Below are 18,190 nucleotides of genomic sequence, written 5' to 3'. Positions count from 1 at the left end.
AAACTATTGTTGACATGTACACTCGTTTTAGAGATGTCGTCAATAGTTTAAAAGCACTTGGTAAAAGATTTTCGAATCTTGAACTTGTGAATAAAGTTTTATGATCACTTTCTAAAAATTGGGATTCGAAAATAACGGCAATACAAGAATCAAAGAACTTAAATATTTTTCTAATGGAAGAACTGATTGGGTCATTGATGACCTTCGAAATGACCAATGTCGCACATGACGAACTTGAGAACAACCTTCCAAAGAATATGAAGGATTTTGCACTTAGAACAAAAGAAGACCACTCAAGCAAAAGCTCAAGTGATGGTGAACTTGAACTTCTTACAATAAAGATTAAAAAGTTTTTAAAACAAGAATCGAAAATTAAAAGTAAACATAAAAAGAATGCAACTACTTGCTATGAACACAAGAAGAAGAAAGCACTATGGGACGAAATGAGTACCTCCAAAGACGAGGAGCAAACCAACAAGGACAAAATGGTGAACTACGTTTTGATGACTTTCGTCAATGAGGTAAACAACTCAAACGAAACCCCTTTACTTTATTTCGAAATTACATAATACTTTTCATGAGTTATTTTTTTAATAAAAAAATTAGGATCATACTAGTAATTTTGAAATTGATAATTGTATATTTTATAAAAATATAATAAAATATTAATTCTATGCATGTTTTAAGAAGCAATAATGATTTTCATATTGTCTTTCGATTATAAATGATGATGCATGGCTTTTGTATGGAAAACGAAGCATGAAAAGTTAGATTCACCTAAAAAGAAAAATGCATAACTACAAATAACAAAATGATTTTGATGAAAAATGTTTTATAGTTAATGAAAGCATGCTTGATGTTTTAATGATGTAATGAAGTAATAATGTGTATCTTGATGATTTCCATATTGTTTTTTGATTTTGATTGAAAATGCTTTTTGTTCAACAAAACCATGCTTGATGATTTGAAATCATACTTAATGAGTTTATAGTTTGAAAATGTGCATGTTATACCTTGAAAACTTGAAAACTTGAAACCATATTTTGGTATCATGCATACCCAAGTAATGATGTTTTAAAAAATTTTACTGTTTTGGTATTATACCCAAAGTAATGATGCATAATGATCATGCTTAATGAGTTTATCCTTCGAAATTATGCATGATAATTCTTGTGATTTATGGATTATCGATCTTTACCGTAATGAAAGTTTTTTTTCGTTTTAAACGTTGATGCATGTTGTTATTTGGTATAAATGAAAAAGGCATGCTTCTATGAAATAAATCACATGAATTGAAACAACTAAAAATAGGAAAGTATTTATATTGAAAATTTCCTTTTCTCTATCTTATCGATTTTTCACTAAGAGATTGATAAAGTTATTTATATCATTTTGAATATCTTGAAAGTGATTTTGATGATTTGTTGATTTGAATTTAGATGAGTTTTATCTAACCATGATATTTATCTTGATTTCTCAATATTTATAACTTGAGATTTACCCTATATGAATCGAGATCTTTTATTCTCGATGTTTCTTTTTGCTATCTACTATCTAAATGAATCATGATTTTTTGGAATTATAATTTTTATGATTCATATTGAATTAAGAGATATTATACATGAATCGAGATCCTTTATGTGTTCTCTCATGACACCTTTTGCTATAGGAATGTCTTTATCGATATCATCATCTTGAATTCTCGATATTGATACTTAAAATTTTTCTATGAATCAAGATCTTATTTTTGAACTCTCATGTTTCTTTTTTGTTATTTACTAAAAGGGAGATTTGTCAAGATAAATCATGTCATTTAGTATTCATGGCTTAATCCTTCATGATCTTTGATATTTTATCTTTCATAATATGATTTTTATGTATATATCCTTGGATTTATGAAGTGTTTATCTCATCGCCCAACTAAATTTTCTTGATATTCATCGTGAGATGATATGAAATTATGCATGAAATACTCATGATATTATGTTGATGCATACAAATGAGAAGTTATGATCATGCATAGTAGGATGTAATGTAATTTGATATTTTGATACCATCATAATTTGGAACGATGCATACAATACTATGATTTTTTTAATGAAATGATGTGAAAGTTAACAATTATCATTTTTTGAAATGATACCATATTGCAATTAAGAATGATACTTTATCTTTATCATGATTTAGAAATTGATGTAAAGGGAAAAAATTATAAAATTATATTCTTTCCTTCTTTTTGATAATGACAAAGGGGGAGAAAAGTTGCTAGTTTGCACATCATAAAGAAGCAAAAAGCTTGCTAATCTCAAAAGATATAAAACTTTGCCAACTTTCATATGTGTAAAATTGCTAGCTTGCATATTCTAAAATAATATATTACTATCTTGCATTCTTTTTCAAAAACTTGCTAACCTTCATACTTCATAGAGAAGTAACACTTGAGAAATTTGCTACCTGTATATTATAAAACTTGCATGATGATAAAATTAGAGATTATGCAATGATTTGAACTTGTATGTCTAAACACTTCTCCTTTTTGTTGAAATTGGAGATTATTCATAGTTGAACTTCTCCTTTTTGTTGATGACAAAGGGGGAGAAGTATGATGTTATACATGATTTTATCATGACATATTGTTTGAATTTTTGACTCTAAGAGTTCTATCAATATGACATATTGATAGGGAGAGTTAAAAATTAACTCCGTCATCAATTGGTTGTCATCAATAAAAAGGGGGAGATTATTGAATCTTAGATTTTGATGATGAAACTAATTAATAGTGTTCATGATTTGATCTGCATTTTGAGTGAAAATGGATGCTTCGATCAGGGAGAGACAATTAAAGCAAGAAGAATCATGTTGGGCCGGAGAAAAACATGTTAGGAGATTGGACGTCGAGCCGTCGAGCCGAAGGATCGGTCGATGTATCGATAGAAGGCTTCGGGCCATGATTTCGGGCATCGGGCCAAGAAGAGCGGATATTGTACCAAGGAAATCAGAGTTGCGAAGGTCAACTAGCCGATTGGGTAATAGACCGCAAGAGAGGACGATGTGCCGAAGAAACAGACGAATCGTCGATGAACCAATGACATGTCGGACAATATTTGATTAGCTTAGTAATAATTATCTAGATCGAAGTAGGTTTTAACTATGCAGGATTAACTATGGTAGCAAGTCATAAAGCAAAATGAAGTCTCGGAGTCAAGGACGTGATTTCGTTGGCAATTCAAGTGTACGTTAGAAGTCCGGACATTCGTCAGAAGTTCTGCCGGAATTAATCGAGAAGTCCAGGAGTTTGCCAAAGAAGCTCGTTGAAACTCACCAAGAAGATCCTTGTGAAATCTAGGAGCTTGTAGGGAGTCCGTTGGAACATTGCCGAGAGATCGTCGGAAGTTCGCTGGAAGATCGCCGGAAGAAACCTAGACTTACAGACTTGTTTAGCTTATTAAATGTCTTAAATTTCGTAGTTATCACATAATTAGGATTGAAATTGGGCCAACCCAATTAGGAGCTAGTTGGGCCAATGTATGGACTATGTTGGGCCACGTGAAAGGCCCAAACAGTGACCCAACATATGGCACCATCGTGGCATAATGTCCGAGACTATGTTAGGTGGTGGTACCGTCAGACTGGGTGATGGTACCGCCTAGTGTCAGTGTCAGGCGGTGGTACCGCCCAGATACAGTCTCCTATTAGGATCGGAGCGGCACTAAGAGGGGGGGGGGGTGAATTAGTGCAGCGGATTAAAACTTTTGTTTCAACAAATCTTTTGATACGATAATAACCGAACTTGAAAAGCTTAACTTGAATGCGTGTTCGTAAAGATATGCAGCAAAGGTAATGAGGAAATGAAGCACTTAAGAAGGTTTGCAGTAATGTAAATAGCAATAAGAAAATGCAAACCAGAGATCACACCGATTTTAGAGCGGTTCGGTCAAATGACCTATATCCACTTGCGAGGCCCTCTTCGATGAGGCTCCCACCTTCCACTAGCAAATCTCTTGAAGGGGAAGGGCAAATACCCCTCTTACAACCTTTTACAAGCGGTTCATACTCTTACAAATTTTCAGCAAGAAAGAAGGAGGTGAACACTCTAGCAAATTGAAAACAAGACTTGCTAAGACTTTTCTAAGACCTTTCTCTCAATCAATTGCTTCTCAAAAAGTTGTAATCTTAACTGAGAATTGAGGGGTATTTATAGGCCTCAAGAGGATTCAAATTTGGGCTCCAAAATTTGAATTCTCTTTGGTCCCCGATGCTAGCGGTGCCACCGTCTGTCACTGTCTGACACTGACAATGGACTGGCGGTGCCACCACTTGGCTCTCGGATGTTGGGCGGTGCCACCGCCTGGCTCTCGGGTGCTGGGCGGTGCCACCGCCCAGTCTGGCGGTGCCACCGCTAGACCCTTCAGTTCACAGGTTGGGCTTTAATTTCAGCCCAAACCAAGTCTAATTTTGGGCCCAATTGACCCCTGACCAGGATATAGGATTATCTTTTAATCCTAATCCTAATTACATGTGAACTACATAACTAAAAACATCCCAAGCAAGTTTTCAACGTCGAGTCTTGTTCCGACGAGCTTTCCAACGAACTTCCGGCAGACTTTCGATATGCTCTTGGGTTTCTTCCAACGGACTCCCATCAGGCTCCCGATCTTGTGATGACTTCAACGAGTAGCCGAGCCTTCTTGGTGATCTCCGCGAACCTCCGACGATCTCTTCAGCGAACTTCCGAAAATTCCAACAAGTTCCTGATTTCTTCTCGGTTGGTTCCGGCAGCATCTCCGACGATTCTTCGGACTCTTAAACATCCATCGAACTTGACTCCGGTATTCTTGCTTTATGTTTTATGGTTATCATAGTTAATCCTACACACTTAACTCAATAATATGGATTAGATCAATTTACCCATCAATTGATTTTATCATCAAAATCCGAGATTCAACAATCTCCCCCTTTTTGATGATGACAATCAATTGATGACGGAGTCAAACATAACTCTCCCTATCTATATGCCATATTATGAGAAGATAAAAACACTTGAATTCCATTCCATTGAATTCAAGCATAAACCGATAAGTTCTAACCATAGAACTTATCGTTATTCTCATTAAGCAATAGTAAATACGAAACTTCGATGAAAATCATTTTCAAGTCAAATGATAAGGGACGATTTTTACTACGGCAGGAGATAAAGATTTTCAACATGAATTTCATGATATAGATGTAAGGCATGATTTCATATGATCAACCAATCTAAAAACTTGCAATATACTCAAGGATTTTGTAAGGCATATAAGATATTTGTATTATACAAGCTCTTGTAATTCATATAAGTCATGTTATCGATGCGCATAAGATATTTTCATTAAGTCATGCTATCGAAATATAAGATATTTGTATTATACAAGCTCTTGTAATTTATATAAGTTATGTTATCGATGCGCATAAGACATTTTTATTAAGTAATGCTATCGAAATGGTATAAGTCATCACTTAGTCATCACTTCTCCCCCTTTGTCATCAACAAAAAGGGAATGAGACTTGAAGCACATAATTTGTGATTATAACATCAGGAATTCAGCATTGATCATACAAAAATTCAACATTCAAAATTAAGTATAATAAAATATTTACGCAGAGTTCATCTTAAAGGAAAATTCAGCATTCATCCATTTTATCAAATCTCTTCTTTCTATAAATAACAAAAATTGTAGGTGTACAAAGAAGAGATTGTGATTTAAAAAAAAAATTTCAAGTAGTAACTCCAATAAGTCAATATCATAATTCGAATACAAACTCATTCAAATTCAAATCGTCAACTTGAAACTCATAATCAAACCATCAAAATCAATTTCGAGATTCACAAAATATCATAAAATCATTAATCTTGATTAGATGGGAGCGGTGTTTGACTCAAGATAGGATAAGGTAATTTAACGTGTCATTTAGACTCGAAAGAGAAGGATCAAATTCACCGAGGAACGGAGAGAGGATGAAAAACTTTACGAAAAATCCATTCAAACAAGTTTATTCTTAAGGACAATTTAGCATACCTAATTCCCTTCTAATGAATTCAAATTGGTCTTCATTCAAAGCTTTTATAAATATATCTGCTAATTGATGCTTTGTGTCAATGAATTCTAGAACAACATTATTGTTAAGGACATGATCGCATATGAAATGATGCCTAACGTCGATGTGCTTAGTTCTAGAGTGCTGAATTGGATTTTTAGTAAGATATATGGCACTAGTATTATCACATTTTATAGGAACGTTTTTAAAGTGAATTCCATAGTCTTCTAATGTATTTTTCATCCAAACAACTTGTGCACAGCATGCACTTGCAGCAATGTATTCGACTTCCGCTGTAGATAGTGCAACTGAATTTTATTTCTTGGAAGTCCAAGAAACAAGTGCATGTCCTAAAAATTTGCATATTCCGGATGTACTTTTTCTATCTATCCTGCATCCGCCAAAATCGGCATCTACATAAGCTATTAAATCAAATTTTTCAGATTTTGGATACCACAATCCTAGATTTGGAGTTCCTTTAAGATACCTAAATATTCTTTTAATACTCTTAAGATGAGATAATTTAGGATTAGATTGAAACCTAGTGCAAAGTCCTACACTAAACATAATATCCGGTCTAGTCGCGGTGAGGCAGAGTAGACTACCTATCATTCCCCTATATGTTTTTTGATCGAAATTTTCACTATTTTCATCCATATCTAACTTAGTCGTAGTACTCATAGGGGTGTTTATTGCTTTTGAATTATCTATGTTAAATCGTTTTAACAATTCTAATGTATATTTAGATTGGTTAAGAAATATACCATCACTAAGTTATTTGATTTGTAATCCTAAAAAGAAAGTTAATTCACCCATTAAACTCATTTCAAATTCATGACTCATACATTTGGCAAATGATTCACATAGTGATTCATCCGAAGAGCCAAAAATAATATCGTCAACATAAATTTGCACAATAAGAAAATTATTTTCAAAATATTTGATAAACAATGTAGTATCAACCTTGCCTTTGGTAAAATTATTTAAAATAAGAAAGGAACTAAGCCTTTCATACCAAGCTCTAGGAGCTTGTTTCAAGCCATAGAGAGCCTTAGTCAATTTGAATACATGATTAGGAAGAAGAGAATTTTCAAGTCCGGGAGGTTGTTCGATATATACTTCTTTGGAAATAAAACCATTCAAGAAGGCACTTTTGACATCCATTTGAAACAGTTTAAAATTATTACTACTAGCATAGGCAAGGAGCATCCTAATGGCTTCTAATCTTGCTATAAGAGCGAAGGTTTCTTCGTAGTCGATACCTTCTTCTTGGTTGAAACTTTTAGCCACTAATCTAGCCTTGTTTCTAACCATGATACCATTTTCGTCTTGCTTGTTTCTAAAGACCCCTTTAGTACCAATAACTAAATGGTCACTGGATCTAGGAACAAGCTTCCATACCTTATTCCTCTCAAATTGATTTAATTCCTTTTGCATTGCAATAACCCAAAAATCATCTTTTAAGGCCTCGTCAATGCATTTAGGTTCGATTTGAGAAAGGAAGGCGGTGTTAGCACAAAAATTCTTGAAAGAGGAACGAGTTTGAACCCTTTTGATGTTTCTCCTATAATTAGCTCCTTTGGATGAGCATCTATATACTTCCATTCCTTGGGTAAGGAAATTTCGGAAGAAGGTGCATCCAAGTTGCTATTTTGAGGAGGGGGTTCATTTAAATTCAAATTAGCAAAACCAAGATCATCATCAAAATCATTTTTCTTTAAATTTGAAATTTCATTAAAAACTACATGAATAGATTCTTCTATTACTAAGGTTCTTTTGTTAAAAACCCAAAAAACCTTAGAAACGGAAGAGTAACCAAGAAAGATGCCTTCATCGGATTTAGCATCAAATTTTCCTAAGGCATCCCTTTCATTCAAAATAAAGCATTTACAATCGAAAACTTTAAAATAGGAAATATTTGGTTTTTTGTTATTCCATAATTCATAGGGAGTTTTTGATAGGGATGGTCTTATTAGGACCCTATTCATGATGTAGCAAGTCGTATTCACGGCTTCGGCCCAAAAATACTTGGGTAGACTATGTTCATTTAACATCGTTCTTGCCATTTCTTATAGATTTCTATTTTTTCTTTCAACTACTCCATTTTGTTGAGGATTTCTCGGAGTGGAGAAGTTGTGATTGTATCCATTAACTTCACAAAAATTTTGAAAGTCACGGTTTTGAAATTCGCCATCGTGATCACTCCGAATTGATGAAATCATGAAGCCTTTTTCGTTTTGAGTGAGTTTACAAAATTTAGAGAAACACTTGAAACAATCACTTTTGTGAGCTAAGAAATAGGTCCAAGTGTATCTAGTATAGTCATCCACAATTACAAACGCATATTTGCTTCCTCCTAGACTTGTCGTGTCAATTGGTCCAAATAAGTCCAAATGAATCAATTGTAATGGTCTAGTGGTGCTAATTTGAATTTTTGGTTTAAAACTAGTTTTTATTTGTTTACCTAGTTGACATGCATCGCATACTTTGTCCTTAATAAACTTCATATTTGGAATTCCTCGTACTAATTCTCTAGATGAGATCTTAGATATTAGTTTCATGCTTGCATGGCCTAGTCTCCTATGCCAAAGCCAAGCATCATCATTTAAAGCGGAGAAGCACATTTCATTACTTAGTTCATCAAGGTTGATGGTGTAGACATTATTTTGTTTTAATGCAATCATAGTTATGTTATGGTTTGGTTTTTTAATAATACACACATTTGATTCAAATCTAACGATATAACATTTATCGCATAATTGACTAACACTCAAAAGATTATGTTTCAATCCATCAACTAGTAAGACATCATCAATAGAAAATTTTAATTTGTTACCTATGGTTCCCTTGCCAATGATTTTGCCTTGGTTGTTGTCTCCGAAGGTGACGTACCCTTCTTCTTTGCTAGTGAGCATAGAGAAATAAGATGGATCTCCAGTCATATGTCTTAAGCATCCACTATCTAGATACCATCTCTTGCTCCTAGCTTGTGATGGTGTATGTTTCTATAAGAAGGGATTATTTTTAGGTACCCATTTTCTTTTGGGTGTCTTAAAAACTGATTTAACTTGTTCATCATATTGCATAGAATTAATCATGGTTCCTTTAGGAACCCAAATTAGTTTGTTCAGACTAATTTTCTTGAATGGACATTTATAAGTTTTATGTCCATATTTGCAACAAAAGTTGCAATTGCTTTGGTGTCGAACATGTAAGACAGGGCCTTTAATGAAGGTGGTTGGATTTTGGTGAGGACTTCTCACAAATCCGATTCCACTTCTTTTAGGAACGTGACCCTTATTTGTAAGGATCATGTTCAAAGACTTACTACCAACCTCGAATTTCTTCAAGGTGTCCTTAAGTAGTAAGTTCTCCTTTTGGATAGTTTCTAGATCATGGCATTTTATACATAGAGCTAAACTATCATGATATTCAGTCTTTATTTTATCGACATTACAAGTGAGACTATCATGCTCCTTTTTTAGCAATTTGTATTTTCTACTAATTGTCTTACATTCATCAAATAACTCATGGAAGGCATTTAATAATTCATGATAAGGTAAATCTGCATCGATTAAATTCGTTACCTCTTCTCCGATGGCCATTAGGGCGTAATGAGCAACTTGCTCGGTGTTGGACTCCTCTTCTTCGGACGCGCTTGAATCATCCCACGATGCCTTGAGCACCTTTTTCTTTGATGTTCTCTTTTTGGCTTGAGGACAATCGTTCTTGTAGTGTCCCAATTTTTTGCACTCATAGCAAATCACTTGGTCCTTCTTGTGTTCAAATTTATTTTTTGTATTATTTTTAAATTTATTCTTTCTTAAATATTTTTAAAATTTTTGAGTCAAAATTGCAATGTCATTGTCACTGTCCTCATCACTTGATGTTCCTTTCAAGTGGTCTTCTTGTGATGTGAGTGTCATATCCTTCCTGTTCTTTGGAAGGGGGTTCTAAAGCTCGTCATGAGCTTGACATGTCATTTCGTAGGTCATTAGAGACCCAATGAGTTCTTCAAGAGGGAATGTTTTAAGGTCTTTGGCCTCTTGAATGGCCGTAACTTTTGGATCCCAACTTTTAGGGAGGGATCTTAAGATTTTAGTTACTAGTTCAAAGTTAGTAAAATCTTTACCAAAAGCTTTAAGTCCATTGATGACATCCGTGAACCGAGTGTACATGTCTCCGATGGACTCACTTGGTTTCATTCGGAAGAGTTCGTAAGAGTGCACAAGGATGTTGATTTTGGACTCTTTCACTCGGCTAGTGCCTTCATGAGTGACCTCAAGAGTTCTCCAAATATCAAAAGCCGAATCACAAATTGAAACACGATTAAATTCATTTTTGTCTAGTGCACAAAACAAGGCATTCATAGCCTTTGCGTTTAAAGCAAAAATCATTTTCTCCGATTCATTCCATTCGCTCATCGGAAGAGAAGATTTTTTAAATCCGTTTTCAACGATAGTCCAAAGCTCGAAATCCATGGAAATGAGGAAGATCCTCATACTTCCGATAAGATTATTTTGAGCTAGATCAAGAAACCATAAATTTGTACAATATTTCAATGACAAAGGAACCTCACCCGAAAAACTATTGTTTTTCAGTTGCAATAGCATAAGCTTACTTAAAAAACCGATCGTGTGTGGAATTTCACCCGACAAGCGGTTGTTGTCCAAATTTAAGAAATAAATATTTTGTAATGACTCCCCTAAACAATAAGGGATCTCACCAAGTAATTTGTTGTTCGAAAGGTCAAGGTATTCGAGATATGTCCATCGGCAGATTGATGAAGATAAGCCACCATCAAGCAGGTTGTCTGAGAGTGCCACCGAGTGAACATGGGGCCATATCGGCAATTGCCCTATAAAGGAATTATTGAAGAGGTATAGAGTATCGAGTGTAGACGGTAGCATCGTAGGCAATGGACCTTCAAATCTATTGGAATCCAAATATAATATAACCAACTTGGTGAACTTTAAAGAAGATGGCAGCTTCCCTCCTATTTGGTTGTTGGAAAGGTCTAAAAATATGATGGTAGAAGATGAAATATTCCAAAACCAAGCGGGCATTGTCCCTGCAATTTTACAGTCTGCCAAATATAATTCTTCCATCTTTGTTTGGAACTGCAACCACTCTGGAAATTGAGGTCCCAACTGACAATTGGTTAAATATACTAATCTGAGTTGGAAAGGGGGAACCCAACTCTGGCCAATTGATATGGTGATGGGGTTGCCAGACAAGTCCAACACTTGCAATCTCGTAAGATTCTCAAAATGAACTTCTGAAAGGACACCTCCAATAGAATTTCCAGCGAGATTCAATTCGGTGAGATTAGAGAACTTACCAACGGAGGAAGGCATGGAACCGTTGAATAAATTAGATCGGAGATCCAAAATGATGAGATTCGTCATTTGCTCCAGCCAACCGCTCAAATTTCCTGTCAATTGGTTGCCCATCATATGTAATTCTTTCGGTCTACGGAGATCAGCCATGGATCTCGGTACGGTACCCTCGAGTTGATTGACTCCTAGATCAAGAAAAGTAAGAGAGCCCAAGTCTCCAATTGCATCAGGAATAACCCCATAGAACACAGATTCATGAAGATCAAGATGGGTAAGACCACTAATAATCCACAACCATTTGGGTAAGGTGGAGTCGAAATTATTATAGGAGAGATGAAGGACAGTAAGAGAGGAGGTGAAGTTGACGTGAACAACAGAAGCTGGGATGGTATCGAGACCAACGGAAGACATACTTAGGACTTGGAGGGAAGGCAGCATGTTCACCGATGAGAACCAATCTGGGACATCGGTTAGGTTCAACCCGCCGATGTCCAAGTGCTTCAAGGACGTAAGATGGGAGAGCCAATCAAGGTTGTCAACATGGGATGCAAAATCTAAAGCATCGCTTAGATCAAGAACGTAGAGGCTCGAAAGGTTCCCCAGCCGATCAGGTATTCCTCCCATGAAATATGTAAAAGATAGATTGAGGTATCTCAGTTTCTTGAAGGAGCCGATGAATTCCGGCATGCGGATCCCGCTGAAATCATTGAAGCTAAGATCCAAGTGCTTCAGATGAGATAAAGCAAGCAATGACGAGTTCATCATCCTCTCACCGACTAATGCCCGATCATACGTATTTGTGTTCCGGAGGTCCAGCATGACGAAGTGGCCAGTGGTGGTGTCGCAGGCCACTCCCTTCCATGTGCAACAGTGGTGGCCTGTGCAAGAAGATAGCCGGTTGCGAGTGTCTCTGACACCAGCTTTGTGTTGGTCCAGCCCATACGTGGGCTTGGACAATTGGACCTATTGAGTCCAAATCAACAAATCAAATTAAAAAGAGAAGAGAGAAGGTGAGGAAAGGAGATCTGATTGCAGCGTGCGTGCGGCGGCGTGCAGAGAAAAAAGAGGAGAGAGAAATAGAGAGAGAAAGTAAGGTTTCTGAGTTTTCTGCTTGACGATCGGTGGTCAAACATTGTCAGTTTCGGCCCAAATTTTATGTGGAGAATCCTTGCAGCAAACTCTACAATCCTAACGGTATTGATCTGCAGTTTACCCTCTCTAAGGTACTTTCCTACGATATCCACTTTGTGAGACCTTGAATTCTCTTTGGAGGAGATCCACCTATGTGATGAAGATATGTTATTCTTGAGCCAAGATCTATGTTCTTGATGTTATTCTGATCCTCTAGTTATTCTAAAGAAGACATACTGTAAACATGTTATTATTATTATTGATAGTGGAAGTTTGAGGTGGACTACGGTCTCGTGGTTTTTCCCACATTGGGTTTTCCACGTTAAAAAGATTTGGTCTCACTGTGTGATTGATTATTTGCTCTATTGTTTATGCTGTGTTAGTTGATATTTTCATTTGGATATCAAGTTGGTATTTTGATGAGGAACCCATTTTGATACACAAAGAGGGAAAAGATTATTCTGCATTAACAGGTTTCTTCCCAACAAGTGGTATCAGAGCATCATGTTGTTTGGTGCTAGTTTTCTTGTGTGATTGAAATGGAGTCAGATGGTATGATTAAATTGAACTCATCAAATTATTCCACTTGGAGGCGTCTGATGGAAGATTTGCTCTATTGCATAGATTTGTATAAGCCTATCAAGGTTAAAGATAAACCTTTTATTATGGACGATGAAGAATGGAAAGTTCAACATAGAAAAGCTATTGCCTATATTAGAAGATGGATGGATATAAACTTGAATGAGCATATTTCAGATGAAACCAGAGCTGATGTTGTTTGGCAAAGGTTAGAAAACCTCTTTGCGAAAAAGACAGTGGAAAATAGAATTTCTCTCCTCAGAAGGCTTGTAAATTTGAAGTATAAAGATGATGGTAACATTGTTGAGCACATAAGCCTATTTCAGAGTCTTGCAAACAAGTTGGTTGCTATGAAAATTAATATAGATGATGAGATGCAGGGATTATTACTTCTCAGCTCTTTACCAGAAAGTTGGGAAACGTATGTGGTGACTATTTGTAACTCCACGCCAGAGGGGACTCTAACCATAGATATGGTTAAAGATAGTTTTGCTAAATGAAGATGCAAGAAGGAAAGAACAGGGTGAATCTTCTTCTGGTGCATTTGTTACTGAAAAACAAGAAAGACGTGGAAGAAGTCATAGTAGAAATCCATATGGTTATAGAGGAAGATCCAAGTCTAGAAGAGATATCAAATGTTTTCACTGTAATAGGCCAGGTCACATGAAGAAAGAGTGTAGGTTTTGGAAGCGAGAACAGAATGAAATGAAGAAAAATGAGAAAGATATCAATACAGTTGCTGCTGAAGGTAATATCACTATTGTCTGTGATGAAGGTTGTGTTAGCCTTGTAGCTTAGGACAGTAATTGGGTAATTGACTCTGGTGCTTCATTTAATGTCACTTCTCATGGTGATTTCTTTAGATCTTACACTGCTGGTGATTTTGGTAATGTCAGAATGGGAAACAATGGTACATCTAAGATTGTGGGTATTGGAGATATTTGCTTAGAGAGTAGTATTGGGAGCAAATTAATACTCAAAGATGTAAGGCATATTCCAAATATTCGTCTTAACTTGATATCTACAGGTAGACTTGATGATGAGGGCTTTGCACATTATTTTGGTGAAAGTAAATGGAAACTCACTAAAGGTTCTCTAATTGTGGCAAAAGGAAAGAAGATTAACTATTTTTATGTCATGGAAGCTAAGCTACACAAAGGAGAGATTAATGAAATTCGAAAAGGTGAAAGTATAGATCTTTGGCATAAGAGGCTTGGACATATCAGCGAGAAGGGACTTCAAACTCTTGCTAGAAAGCAGTTGTTACCAGAGTTGCAAGGTACATCTCTTAAATCTTGTGATCATTGCTTAGCTGGAAAAACACATAGAGTTGCATTTCAGACATATCCATCATCTAGAAGATCTGATGTTATTGATTTAGTTCATACTGATGTTTGTACTATGCAAACTAGAACTCTTGGATGTGCTCTTTATTTTGTTACTTTTATTGATGACCATTCTAGAAAAGTTTGGGCTTTTGCTTTGAAATCTAAAGACTAGGTACTCGATGCTTTCAAGGAGTTTCATGTCAGTGTTGAAAGAGAAACTGGCAGAAAACTAAAGTGTGTTCGATCAGATAATGGTGGCGAGTACAGGGGCCCTTTTGAGAATTATTGTAGGTTTCATGGTATCAGGCTTGAGAAAACAGTTCCTAAAACTCCTCAGCAGAACGGTGTGGCAGAAAAGATGAACAGAACCATTGAAGAAAGGATTAGGTGTATGCTTTCCCACGCCAAGTTACCAAAGTCATTTTGGGGGGAGGCTATGAGAACTACAGTTGACCTGATAAATCTTTCTCCATCAGTTCCTCTGCAAGGTGATGTTCTAGAGAGAGTATGGAGAGGAAAAGATATATCTTATAATCATTTGAGAGTCTTTGGGTGTAAAGCATTTGTTCATATTCCCAAAGATCAGAGGTCCAAGCTTGATAATAAGGCAAAAGAATGTATCTTCTTGGGATATGGTCATGAAGAGTTTGGGTACAGATTATGGGATCCAGTGAACAAGAAGATTATTAGAAGCAGAGATGTTGTGTTTCTTGAAGACCAATTGTTTGATGATGGTGATAATGTTGAGAAGCCAGAAACCTCTGTTTATATTCTTTGGAGTTTGGGTCTAGTTCCTTCACCTGTAGTTCATGATGATCATAGGGGAGATGAACAGGAAAATTGTGGTGAGAATACTAGTGATGATACACCTACAGTTGATGATGCTGAACCAACTGAACGGACACCTCCACCACCAGTTGAGATTCCATTGAGAAGATCCACTAGAGAGTGACAACCCTCTACCAGATATCCTCCACATGAGTATGTTATGCTTACTGACGGGGGAGAGCCAGAAACTTACTAAGAAGCTATTCTACATGAGAATAAGAGTGAGTGGGTTAAAGCCATGCAAAAAGAGATGAGATCCTTGCTTGAGAACCACACCTATGACTTGGTAAAGTTGCCGAAAGAGAAGAAAGCTCTCAAGAATAAGTGAGTTTATAAATTGAAGACTGAAAACAATAGCTCACAACAAAGATACAAGGCACGACTAGTTGTGAAAGGATTCAGTCAGAAGAAAGGTATTGACTTTGAAGAAATATTTTCTCCGGTTGTGAAAATGTCCTCTATCCGAGTTGTTCTTGGTTTGGCTACCCGCTTGAATTTAGAAGTTAAACAACTTGATGTAAAAACAGCATTTCTTCATGGTGACTTAGAAGAAGAAATTTACATGGAGCAACCAGAAGGTTTCAAAGTCAAGGGAAAAGAAAATCTGGTATGTAAGCTTAGGAAAAGCTTATATGGACTCAAACAGGCACCTAGACAGTGGTACAAGAAGTTTGATTCCTTTATGATGAGCCAAGGGTATGATAGAACCACATCTGATCATTGTGTGTTTATGAAGAAATTTTCAGATGATGATTTTATTATTTTACTGCTATATGTTGATGATATGTTGATTGTTGGCCATGATGTTGGAAAAATTGAAAAGTTTAAAAGAGAGCTAAGTAAGTCTTTTGCCATGAAAGACTTGGGATCGGTGAGACAAATACTTGGCATGAAGATTCTTTGTGATAGGAAGAAAAGGAAGATTTGGCTATCTCAGGAGACTTACATTGAAAAGGTTCTTGAAAGATTCAACATGAGTAAAGTCAAAGCAGTTTGTTCTCCACTTGCAGGTCATTTTAAGCTGAGTTCAAAATAATATCCTACAAGTGAGAAAGAAAAAGAAGAAATATCCAGAGTGCCTTACTCATCTGCAGTAGGCAGTTTGATGTATGCTATGGTTTATACTAGGCCAGATATAACTCATGCAGTTGGAGTTGTTAGCCGATTTCTCTCAAATCCTGGAAAGGAACATTGGGCAGCAGTGAAATGGATATTAAGATATCTAAGAGGTACTTTCAGGTTGTGTTTATGTTTTGGTGATGATGAACCTGTGTTAGAAGGGTACACAGATGCAGACATGGCAGGTGATACTGATTCCAGGAAGTCCACTTCGGGATTCTTGATGACATTTGCAGGAGGAGCAGTCTCTTGGCAGTCTAAGTTACAGAAGTGTGTTGCTCTATCAACCATACAAGCAGAATACATAGCAGTTACTGAAGCCTACAAGGAAGCTTTATGGATGAAAAAGTTTCTACAGGAATTGGGCTTGAAACAGGAAGGATATACTGTTTACTGTGGCAGTCAGAGCGCTATTCACCTCTCCAAGAATTCAACATACCATTCTAGATCCAAGCATATTGATGTGAGATATCACTGGATTCGTAATGTGCTTGAGATGAAAGAATTACAGTTGAAAAAGGTGCATACCAATGATAATGGTTCAGATATGTTGACAAAGTCTTTGCCTAAGGAGAAGCTTGAAGCATGTAAGCGAAGAGCGGGCTTGGTACAGCCTACCATATGAGCTGGAGGGGGAGAATTGTTGGGTCCAGCCCATATGTGGGCTTGGACAATTAGACCTATTGAGCCTAAATCAACAAATCAAATTAAAAAGAGGAGAGAGAAGGTGAGGAAAGGAGATACGATTGCAGCGTGCGTGCGGCGGCATGCAGAGAAAAAAAGGAGAGAGAAATAGAGAGAGAAAGTAAGGTTTCTGAGTTTTCTGCTTGACGATCGGTGGCCAAACGTTGTCAGTTTCGGCCCAAATTTTATGTGGAGAATCCTTGCAGTAAACTCTACAATCCTAACGATGTTGATCTGCAGTTTACCCTCTCTAAGGTACTTTCCTGCGATATCCACTTTGTGAGATCTAGAATTCTCTTTGGAGGAGATCCACCTATGTGATGAAGATATGTTATTCTTGAGCCAAGATCTATGTTCTTGATGTTATTCTGATCCTCGAGTTATTCTAGAGAAGACCTACTGTAAACCTGTTATCATTATTATTGATAGTGGAAGTTTGAGGTGGACTATGGTCCCGTGGTTTTTCCCACATTGGGTTTTCCACGTTAAAAAGATTTGGTCTCACTATGTGATTGATTATTTGCTCTATTGTTTATGCTGTGTTGGTTGATATTTTCATTTGGATATCAAGTTGGTATTTTGATGAGAAACCCATTTTGATACACAAAGAGGGAAAAGATTATTCCGCGTTAACAGGTTTCTTCCCAACACTTTGAAGTTCAGCAGCGCCTCCCTCTCCACGCTAAAACACCCGCCTGTCACCGCTGCCCCGTGGAGGAGGATGCCCAAAAGGCAGAATAATGATGATGAGAAGGATAGGGTGAAAGCCATGGCGCGCAGTTTGATCTCCCTCCCTACCTACCATGCGGAGAGCACCTTCACCATCGGAGACTTCATATGTGACGGAAGGGGTAAGAGTTCGGATGGACGGAACCAGTGGTTATGATGCAGAGCATCATGTGGATCATGAACGTGAAGCCAAGTATGCATAGAATTGATCGAGATTACACCACTTTGACTCAGAAACAGTTGACTGACCGAAATAACTTGGGTGCAAAATAGTCAGTATTTCTTTTTATTTTTTAATTTCTTTTTTATTTTTTAATTTCCATTGGAGATGATACACCAAATATATTTGGATTGACTCGTGAGATAGTTTTATTCTGT

General features: G+C 36.6%; 1 protein-coding gene across 1 annotated transcript; it reads right to left on the bottom strand.

Annotated features, from left to right (window-relative positions):
• Positions 1-10,875: 10,875 nt before the first annotated feature.
• LOC135627526 (receptor-like protein EIX1) lies at positions 10,876-17,854 on the bottom strand. The gene is made up of 3 exons (XM_065133655.1): positions 17,735-17,854; positions 11,038-12,377; positions 10,876-10,933 (listed from the first exon to the last, which is right to left on the bottom strand). Exons 1-3 carry the CDS (start codon positions 17,852-17,854, stop codon positions 10,876-10,878), a joined length of 1,518 nt encoding a protein of 505 aa, XP_064989727.1.
• Positions 17,855-18,190: the final 336 nt, after the last annotated feature.

The sequence above is a fragment of the Musa acuminata genome, chromosome BXJ2-11 (genome assembly GCF_036884655.1).
Source record: "Musa acuminata AAA Group cultivar baxijiao chromosome BXJ2-11, Cavendish_Baxijiao_AAA, whole genome shotgun sequence".
In the NCBI taxonomy this organism is placed as follows: domain Eukaryota; kingdom Viridiplantae; phylum Streptophyta; class Magnoliopsida; order Zingiberales; family Musaceae; genus Musa; species Musa acuminata.
The sequence above is the reverse complement of the archived record's forward strand: the minus strand, read 5'-3'. Positions and strand labels throughout refer to the sequence as shown.

Coding starts and splice junctions, on each gene's coding strand:
- LOC135627526 (XM_065133655.1), bottom strand. CDS start 17,854: ATGGCTTTCACCCTATCCTTCTCATCATCATTATTCTGCCTTTTGGGC. Junction 12,378..17,734: donor AGGCGCTGCTGAACTTCAAA/GTGTTGGGAAGA, acceptor TGGACTCAATAG/GTCCAATTGTCCAAGCCCAC. Junction 10,934..11,037: donor TCTTCTTTAAAGTTCACCAA/GTTGGTTATATT, acceptor ATTCCTTTATAG/GGCAATTGCCGATATGGCCC.